The sequence below is a fragment of the Cornus florida genome, unplaced genomic scaffold, assembly GCF_030987335.1.
Source record: "Cornus florida cultivar Cherokee Brave unplaced genomic scaffold, ASM3098733v1 CherokeeBrave_3.0.0_Hap2_Chr08, whole genome shotgun sequence".
NCBI lineage: Eukaryota > Viridiplantae > Streptophyta > Magnoliopsida > Cornales > Cornaceae > Cornus > Cornus florida.
In genome coordinates, this window is record NW_026775578.1 from 31,994,820 (window position 1) to 32,005,964 (window position 11,145).

Below are 11,145 nucleotides of genomic sequence, written 5' to 3' on the forward strand. Positions count from 1 at the left end.
AAAACAGTTGAACGACATAATGGATATTTGTTTTATCTTTTTGCACCAGGAAGGAATTTATATATATATTTATGGTACCGTGATACGAGTTTGAGTCTCCTGATCACGGTTAGGGTGCGTATATTGCAAAGGTTGAGTAGCTGGATATAACTAATGTTCCCTGGTAGGTCTAGGTACTTGGCCGCTGAAAAGTGTATTTTATAGGTCACCTTCTACCCAGGCTGAACTATGTTATAGGCTTGTGAGCATCCTATAGTGTGTATTTATATATATATGGACTATTGTAGATATTGCCGAGCTATCTAGGATGTATCTGCGTATCGGGTTTATGTACGGATTGTAGTAGGATGGAACTTGCATGTGGACCTGACCCACCTTTATTTTTCAGGTGTTCGTGAGTACCAGGCTTAGGGTTTGATCGTGGTGATGCAGATACAGTCACTCACTCTTCCGATTACATATGATTTTCTTTCTTATTTTGGTTTTGGATTTTAATTCTGTAAATGTTTTACCAGTTGGAATTATTAGGGGTCCACTAGATGGATTCCCGAGTTGTACAGATTTAAAGGATTTAAATGTTATTAATTTATTATTTTAAATTGAGGATTTTTATTTTAGAATTCTTTCAGCGTTTTGATATTTTATTCTTAATTCAAATTTTATTCCTGCTTGTTTACATATTAATTGTATGATATCCCTCGGATCTGTGCTCGGACTTGATCACCCGTGACTCTAGAATCGAGGGGTATCATATATAAGGTACAAGATAAAAATTGAATAAGACCATATATTTATTTACGTGATGAATTATAATTGATCGAGATCATATAATCTTGAACCCATGTAAAAATGTCTTCCATAAATCAATTGATAATTCAGTACAATACATCCTTTAGTTGAGTGAGACTTTAAGGGATCTTAATAAATGAGCCAAACTCCTATGTATCCTTATAGATAATGGTCTCCATAGCCACTTTAGTTGATATGTAATTCTCTCCCTCTCAAACCCAATACACATTTCACTAATCCATGGATTATACACTGTTTTTCAAAGCCCTAATAGTAGCACATTGAAACCATTTAGGAGAAGGATAATGATCTTTAAACTTATTTTCTAATTTTTTTATGAAAAATGACAAAACAGGCCAATTCATTTTATGGAAAAAGATTCTCCACTAAATGGATAAATGATTGTGGAGAGAAGACAGTAGATATTTGTAAACAGCAAGCCAGCCTTGTTCTGAAGGGTGCATTATGTCCCAAAAGAATGATTGGTTATGGTTATTGCATATCATGTACTTCTTCACTCCATTCTCATCTACGCTTCCGCATCCATATTCTCTGCTCACACCCACGCAGCATGGTTTCAATGGGTTCTCAAACTCTGAATTTTCTGCATGAACCAGGAAGATTGGGTTAATTTATATATCTATATAAATATATTATTTATTTTCTTGAGCAATTCACTAAGGCACAATTGTATAAACATATTTATTGAGATAGTCTACAATACTTCGGGTATATCGTACTCTCGGGGCCTCTTAACTGTTAGATCATTCATTAGGTGGGTTCAATCACCACATTCAACAGCTGGGAACCTCCGTGATACGATACCGCGAGATATTGTAGACTTTCACATATATATGATTTGTATGCCAAACATATTTATATTGCATGTATATGCATGTTTAATTTAAGGCATGTCTGTATGGTCTGTAAAAAATGATCACCTGAATGGTTTTCTTTTATCTTGAATGCAGACATGAAAGCGCTGTATAAATCAAGCATCACAAACACATGTCCCCTGCTTTCATTGTTCAACCTCTGCACTGCTTGCTGCAAGATTTGGTTATGGAACATGGTGGCTGCATTTTCAGTTGCACTGCAATTCTGGTACGAAAATGAGCCAGTAAATGCAGGCAAGCACCCTAAGGGCTCCATGGCTGTTACAGCTACTTTTCGCAATCCCAACCCACGAATCCGTTTCAGATTCAGGGCAAGCTGGTTGATTACAGAGGTGGTGAAGGCTGGCAAACCCTATTCATGTACAAAGAATGGAGACAAACCTTATTGTATGTGTATACGTAATACATACATAATAAATACACACATTTAAATTGTTAGAAAGCGCGCAACTTAAATAATTATAATAAAGGAGGCTCTCAATTGGATGCACGAGGCCAAATGGATTCTATACTTGCATGCATCAAAGAAAAGTCTCTCGTACTCTTTTTTCGAATAGAGTGCTACAACTGATCAATTTATTTATTTATATTTCTTTTCTCAATTAATTAAGAGTTTGAGAACACTCCTCTTTATAAATTTGAATAGTTTATGATACAGGACTTAATTAGAGATGCATTTTTTCTAAATGGAGCTAGGAAAATTGGTAGATAAATTAACTCCAAAATTTAGAAACCCTAACCCTAAATTTGCAGCAACTAAATCCTAACAATAAGTAGAAAACTGGGTTTTTTCTGTCCACTTTGCTATCTTAACAGTTAGTAGATAAATTTAGGGCTAGGATTTCTAAATCATACTGTTCGTGTGTATTTGAAAGCATAAATAGAAAATTTGCTCTCTGGACAGCTAATCCAAACAAAGTTTAGGATCTGTTTGGTTCAGTTTTTTAATAACAGTTTTAATTGTTCTCAGAAAACAATACGAAATTCTTCTTGGTTGACAATTTTTGAAAATTGTTTTCTGAAAAGTTAAAAAAAAAAAAGACAGTTTTTTAAAACAATTTTAAAAATTAGTTGAAGAACAATTAAAACTGTTCCAACTCCAATTAAACTACAACTATTAAATGTATTCAAACGAGGTAGACTAACTTAAATGCATCTAATATTACATATATTCAGTTTCGATCAAATTACACTATTAAATGAGACCCCTGTAAATGGATATAAATCTGACTCGAATCAAATTAGTTAAACGAAACCCACATAAATGAATCTAAGACTTTACATAAATTCGACTCCGATCGCATTTCCAACTTAACTGCAATTTAGGAACTACTAAAACCCATAGCTTCCAAAATTGTGTCATTGAACATGCACCTAAAAATCATATTCAACAATTTTAATTTATTATATTGTTACTTAAAAATGAGTTAAATGTCAATATTACACATAATGTGACATAAAGACATAATTTTACTTGCAAAATAAAATAAAAATATTAAATATTATACCCAAAGGAGGGTACTAATTAGAACACATAAGCCAAGCACACAGATCACCAATTAGTTTAACCACTCACCTGAAGGCTGCCATTGTGCGCCATGTAAGTAACATAGTCGTTGCCTGCCAGGGACACTAGAGCAACCGACGAGTTTAGGTCGCGTTTGGTGTACACATTTTCTTCAAGGAGGTTTTGCAAATAATTGATTTGTGTTGTCATGTTTGGTCCTCTGACCAATGTGGTGAAGACACCTGTACCTCCATGAGCCAAATTCATCCCATGTTGTACCAATTTCCCACCAAATTCTCTCCATCTATAGGGTAATGGAGATTTGGTGCCCAGAAATGCAGCTGTATGTCACACCAATAATAATAATATTATAATTATTAAGGAAAAATAAATTTTTGAGGTTGATTTTATTCAAGTCTCCACACTAATTAAAACTTGAGTTGTGATTATTTTTTGGCTGGCCAATTATTCCGAATTTCAAGAGATATCAAGAATCATATTGTGTAGATTATAGTTAGGCAAATTAAACAAAAATTACCAAAATAACCTAATTTAATAAATAAAAAATTCATTTTGCTCTTGGGTTTTATCTCAAAAGGTTTCATAGTAATTAGAGATAGCACCACCCCAAATAAGCATTTCACATTTTCCTTATCCGACGATGTGGAATTGTGCACCCATAACTCGCTCAGTGTGGTAACTTGTCAGTGCTTCTTGCACCCGCCCACGACACACTCGTCCATAAATTCGCCACAAGACAATTGAAACTAACAAAGTTTATCCTCAATATATTTATGGAGCTCGGTTGGAATGAAACTCAAACTTGTAGAACTATCCCTTGGGTATCATCGATGCCTGATGTAATGGAAAAAAGTAAGATTTTCTACGTATAAATTATGCTTGTTATGATGGTAGTATTTGTGTATGCATGTTATGATGGTAATAGTTATTTGAGTAAGGTAGAATGCATCATTTCATATAATTGTTAGGAACTTCTTTATTATTACACCATAACTTCTAATCTTTATTATTACAATTTTAATTTAAAATGTGTTTACACATATAAAGACATTTCATTTCTATAAGTTGTCATTAAACTTTTCTTTCCAAACGATATGAAACGTTATCAGTGCCAACTTAAATGAAAGTTGATAATTTGACACCATAGCCACGGTACATTAAAGCTTAAACACTTGTACATGAGTGGATCCCAAGTCCTATTCTGATCCAGCCATCCACCAAGTTTTAAGGTTGCATTAAATTTTATAATAAAAAAAAAAAGACATTTTTTTGAGGTTGAAAATTTTGTAAGTTTTCCTAAAAAAAGATAAAAGAAATTAATTACAAGTACTAAATAAAAAGTTGGAGACAAATTATATATTTGTGAAAAATAAAAGTGCGCTGTGCGCAGTAGTAGAAAAAACTCATGGTAAGAAGCTGTGCGTGTCACTGTGTGAGAGAGAGAAATAGAAGATGCACCTATATAATCAGTGAGGACACGTCCATCGGAGAAGCGGCCTGTTGGTTTGCCGGGAAAGGTAGTTCCATAAGGTTGTTTCCACGAGCTTGCCAATGGTCTGGGGCAATTCCCAGTATCCGCATACGAGTCCCCGAATACGAAAAGCTTCACTCCTGAGTCGCCGCCACCATGGTAGTAGTCATGCGATTCTGCAACTGCATGCATGCATGAATGAGGAATTAGATATGGAAACAATATTAGTTAAGAAAAACAGCACTAATTAAAAGCAAGGCATTCATGTCGACCTGTATAAGCACCAAACAAGAAGAAGAAGAAGAAGAAGATACAAGAGAATACGACGAAGCTCATTTGCTTCTCCATCAATGACTTAGTTTTGAGGTGGTGCACACAGATTCGCATATGAAGGTATATATATATATATATATATGGAATGATAACAAATTAAGTTGTTTGGCGAAGCCAGAATTTCAATTTAGAAGGCAGTGTAAGAAAAAAACAATTTCAACAAACATGACAAATATAGGATTGTGTTTTAACCAAAAACGTTTCTTGTTTTCTGTTGCCAACAAAAACAAAAATTATATTTAATAATATATTTAAATTTTTTAATTTTTGTAAAAGAAAAGAGGAAACATAAAAGGTGTATATGTTTTTACTATTGTGACTATATAAACACTATTCATTTCAAACAAAATACATGTTGTAAATTAATACTACATATTATATATTAATAAAAACTATATTTATGCGGTCCTGCAACTGCACGCATGCATGAATGAGGAATTAGATACGGAAACAATATTAGTTAAGAAAAACAGCACTAATTAAAAGCAAGGCATCCATATTAGCACCAAACAACAAGAAGAAGATACAAGAGAATACAACGAAGCTCATTTGCTTCTCCATCAATGACTAGTTTTGAGGTGGTGCTCACAGATTCGCATGTGGAGGTATATATATATATATATATATATACTACTAAAAGAAACGTGTGATGCACGTGATGAATGTTTTGCAACTTATAGAATTTTTGTTTTCATATATTTTTTTTCTAATTGTTGATTTGAAGTTTGTAACAATAAAAACCTTACAAAAAAATTGCTCTTTTTATATTAATTAATAAATATTTTTTTTTGTATTAATAAATAAATACAGAAATATTTTGAAATTGGTGGTAGAGTTTGACTTTTGTAAAGTAATAAATTCTTTTAGGTTTTTAAATTAATAATGATATATTTATACTTTATTTTTTTATTAATTAATATTTTTTTTCTTTTAATACTGAAATATTTGAGTTTTGCAAAGTAATAAATTCAATTAGATAATTTGAATTTTATTATGTAATTTGTAATTTAAATTTTATTCGGTAATTTGAAATTTAGTATAATTTTAAATTTACAATAGAAATTCAATTATATTAATTTTAAATTAAATTTTAAAATAGAAATTCAATTATACTAATCATACATTAGATTGAAATTGATATAAAAATTTATTACATGGAGTTTGTTATTTTTTGGAAGACCCTAGGTTATATTTTATTTTATTTAAATATATCCTTGTCTAATGTAATAAAGTTTTATAGAAAATAAAATAGGTAATTTGTGGTATAGTTTTATAAAAATTATTTTATATTATTTAAATATATCCTTGTTAAATTATATTTTCTTTTATTAAAAAAAAACTCATAATAAATAGATAGATACATGATAGAGTTCTCCTTTTATATTAATTAATAAATATTTTTACATTAAAAAATTAAAATTAAAATGTTAAAATTATTTACACTTTTATATTTTATTTATATGTATTATTATATTATTATATATTTTGTTTAAATATATCCTTCTCTAATGTGATAGAGTTTTAAAGAAAATAAAATAGGTAATTTGTGGTAAAATTTTTACAGAAATTATTTTATTTTCTTTAAATATATCCTTGTTTAAAAAGATTTTCTTTTATTAATAAACTCATAATAAATAGATAAATATAGGTTATATGTGATAGAATTTTAAATAAAATAAAATAATTAATTTGTGGTAGAGTTTAGGTAATTTGTGTTAGGAGTTTTATAGAAACTCTTTAAATATATCCGGTCTAATGTGATAGAATTTCATTGAAAATAAAATAAGTAATTTGTGGTACAATTTTATATAAATTATTTATTTTCTTTAAATATATATAATCCTTGTCTAATTAGATTTTCTTCTAATTAAAAATTCATAATAAAAGGTAATTTGTGATAGAGTTTTCGAAAAATTATTTTATTTTTTATATCAATTATTAAATATTTTTTATATTAATAATTCTTGCCTAGTTATATTTTCTTTTATTAAAAAGCTCATAATAAATAGATAAATAGGTAATTCATGTTACAGTTTTATATAAACTCTTTTAAAAAATTATTTTAATTTTTTTAAATATATCGTTGTCTAATTATATTTTCTTTTATTAAAAAACTCATAATTAATAGATAAGTATAGGTTATATGTGATAGAGTGTTCAAGAAAATAAAATAGAAAATTTGTGGTAGAGTTTTATAGAAATTATTTTTTATTTTCTGTAAAAAAATTCATAATAAATAGATAAATACGAGTGATATGTGATAGAGTTTTATAGAAAATAAAATGGTTAATTTGTCATAGAGTTTAAAAAAAATTATTTTATTTTGTTTAAATATATTCTTGTCAAATTAGATTTTATTTTATTAAAAAACTTATAATAAATAGATAATGTGATAGAGTTTTATAAAAAATAAAATAATTAATTTGTGATAGAATTTTAAAAAAATTATTTTATTTTGTTTAAATATATTCTTGTCTAATTAGTTTTTATTTTCTTAAAAAACTTATAATAAATAGATAATGTGATAGAGTTTTATAGAAAATAAAACAGCTAATTCGTGATAGATTTTATATAAATTTTTTATTTTTTTAACTATATTATTGTTTAATTATATTTTCTTTTATTAAAAAAAACTAATAATAAATAGATAAATGGGTAATATATGTTAAAGTTTTATTGAAAATCTCTTAAAAACTATTTTTATATGAAATAATAAATATTTTATATATTAACAATTCTTGTCTAATTAGATTACCTTTTATTAAAAAAGCTCATAATAAAAGGTAATTTGTGGTGTAGTTTTATAAAAATTATTTTATTTTTTATATCAATAAAAAAATATGTTTTATATTAATTATTCTTGTCAAATTAGATTTTCTTTCATTAAAAAACTCATAATAAATAAATAAATATGTAATTTGTGTTAGAGTTTAATAGAAGCTCTTTTAAAAACTCTTTTTATATCAATTAATAAATATTTTTTATATTAATAATTCTTGTCTAATTAGATTTCCTTTTATTAAAAAAACTCATAATAAATAAATAAATATGTAATTTGTGTTAGTGTTTATAGAAACTCTTTTAAAACTTCTTTTTATATCAATTAATAAATAGGGTAAAGTACACTGACACCCCCTGAGATTTGGGATAAGGACAGCCAGATGAAACTTAGCCTATTTTGGGACAAAGACACCCCCTCAAGTTTGATACAATAACCAAAGACACCCCAATGGTAATGAGTTGACATTTCTGCCCTTTGACTTTTATATTGACCATGAAATGACATTTCTGTCCTCAGATACCCGTTCCAATTTCTTTCTCTCTCCTATGTTCTCTCTTCCGCCGCCCCAACACCAACGCACACACATACATATATACACAGACACATACATATATATATATATATGTATATACAAATACATATATATATACACACACACATATATGTATGTATATACAGGTGGCGATAGTGAATGGATGCGGGCCTTCATCCTTCGATTCCATCGGTGAGCTTACCCAAAGCCGGAGTACGCAAGTCATGAGTTGGGCTTAATGGCGGCGGTGGCAATAATTGTTCGACGAGGGCGACGGTGAGTGCTCTTGCTTGGTTAATTCTCTCTATCAGGTCTTGATATATCCCATGGCAGCGCACAAAATTGGAGCCATCAGTCTGACGAAGCTTCAAACTACAAGACCCGATTCTGTCCAGCGAGCCCCAAATCCGGTGAAGCCCAGTTCAGATCGACGGACCCCAAGCACGAACAGTTCCCGCGACCCAGAAGAAGAGAATGAGGTTTCAACAGATTGAGAGGGATCGCAGAGAACTGGGTGGTTGCGCCGCCTTGCGTAATCGGAGGGTATGCTGAGAAGGGTACGCAGATCTGACTCTGCTTTTTGGATGATTGAGAGGAACTCTTTTCCTCTATGGCTCATTTCCATCACGCTCATTCTAGTTCCACGCCAATTTTAGAGCTCGGATTTGGCCATCTTGGGCACGTTTTCAGGTAGAGTGGCCGAACTGGCGGTGAAATTGAAGACCTAATCTTGGGATTGGGAGGTGGAGGTTGGGCGATCTTGGATTTGGGTTGTTGAATATATGATCGATATGGGTTTGTTGAGGCACGAAGATAGGTTGAGGGGGAAGCCATTGAAGTGGGTGGTGGTGATTGTGTTGGGGCTTTTGAGAAGGTGAAGGTTAGGGTTTTTCAGGAGGAGAGGATGAGGTGAAGTTGTTGACATTGCCATGGTGTTTTTGAAGTTGTTGACATTGCCATGGTGATAGACCAAAAGCTTGATCCTTCCTTTCCATTGGAGAGCTTGAAGGCACGGTGGTTTGGGGGTGGGTGTTGGTGGTTATGGAGTTTTGGTGTGGTTGCTGCAGAATCCGGTTGTAGGATTGATGGGGTGTTGAGGGTAATTTGGTCATTTAATTATTTTAATATTTTATAATTAAAATTAATAAAATAGTGAAGGGTAATGTTGACTTTTCATATGTTTTAAGGCTCTGTTTGGCTTGTAAATATTACGAGGGGGTGTCATTGTCCCAAAACAGAGTAAGTTTCATCTGGCTGTTTTTTTGACAAATCTCAGGGTGTGTTAGTGTACTTTACCCTAATAAATAATTTTTTATATTAATAATACTTTTTTAATTAGATTTCCTTTTATGAAAAAACTAATAATAAATAAATAAATCATAGATAAATATGTAATTTGTGGTAGAGTTTTATACAATCTCTTTAAATATATCTATGTCTCATGTGATAGAGTTTTATTGAAAAAAAAAAAAAGTAATTTGTGATAAAATTTTATAAAAATTATTTTATTTTCTTTAAATATATCATTGTCTAATTAGATTTGATTTTATTAAGAAACTCAAAATAAAACTAATTTGTGGTAGAGTTTTAGAACTATTATTTTATTTTATATAGCAATTAATAAATATTTTTTATATTAATAATTCTTTTCTAATTAGAGTTTCTTTTATGAAAAAATTCATAATAATAAATAGATAAATTGGTTAATTTGAATTTTATTAGGTAGATTTTAGAGTTTTATATAGTTTTTTTTATTTATTAAAACTCTTTTTACATATTAATAATTATTGTCCAATTAGATTACCTTTTATTAAAAAAGTTCATCATAAAAGGTAATTTGGGGTTGAGTTTTAGAAAAGTTATTTTATTTTTTATATTAATAATTCTTATCTAATTAGATTTTCTTTTATTAAAAAACGCATAATAAATAAATAAATATGTAATTTGTGTGAAAGTTAATTTAATAAAAACTCTTTTATAAACTCTTTTATATCGACTAATAAATATTTTTTATATTAAAAATTCTTGTCTAATTAGATTTTCTTTTATTAAAAAATTCATAATAAATAGATAAATAGGTAATTTGTGTTAGAGTTTTGTAGAAACTCTTTTAAAACCTCTTTTTATATCAATTAATAAATAATTTTTTATATTAATAATACTTGTCTAATTAGATTTCCTTTTACTATAAAACCCATAATAAATAAATAAATATGTAATTTGTGTTAGAGTTTTATAGAAACTTTTTAAATATATCTTTGTTTAATGTGATATAGTTTTATTGAAAATAAAATAGGTAATTTGTGACAGAGTTTTGTAGAAATTATTTTATTTTCTTTAAATATATAATTGTATAATTAGATTTAATTTTATTAAGAAACTCATAATAAAAGTTAATTTGTGGAAGAGTTTTAGAAAAATTATTTTATTTTATATATTATTTAATAAATATTTTATATTTTAATAATTCTTGTCTTATTAGATTTTCTTTTATTAGAAAATTAATAATAATAAATAGATAAATTGGTTAAATTGAATTTTTTTAGGTAGATTTTAGAGTTTTATATAATTTTTTTATATATATAAAAACTATTTTCATATCAATTAATAAATATTTTTTATATAAATAAATAAATTCTGAAATATTGAAACTCTTTGCACATTCAATAAAAGTATAGATAAAAACTCTTTTTATATCAATTAATAAATATTTATTTATATATTTATAGATAAAAACTCTTTTGGTATCAATTAATAAATATTTTTTATATAAATAAATAAATAAATACTAAAACTCTTTGGCAGAACTTCTAT

The 11,145-nt window shown here is 28.4% G+C and overlaps 1 protein-coding gene across 1 annotated transcript; it reads right to left on the minus strand.

Annotated features, from left to right (window-relative positions):
* Positions 1-1,175: 1,175 nt before the first annotated feature.
* Positions 1,176-5,032, minus strand: LOC132270003 (GDSL esterase/lipase At5g03610-like). Its single transcript, XM_059771228.1, has 5 exons — positions 4,957-5,032; positions 4,672-4,866; positions 3,262-3,533; positions 1,731-2,037; positions 1,176-1,393 (listed from the first exon to the last, which is right to left on the minus strand). The coding sequence occupies exons 1-5, from the start codon at positions 5,030-5,032 to the stop codon at positions 1,176-1,178; spliced, it is 1,068 nt and encodes a 355-aa protein (XP_059627211.1).
* Positions 5,033-11,145: the final 6,113 nt, after the last annotated feature.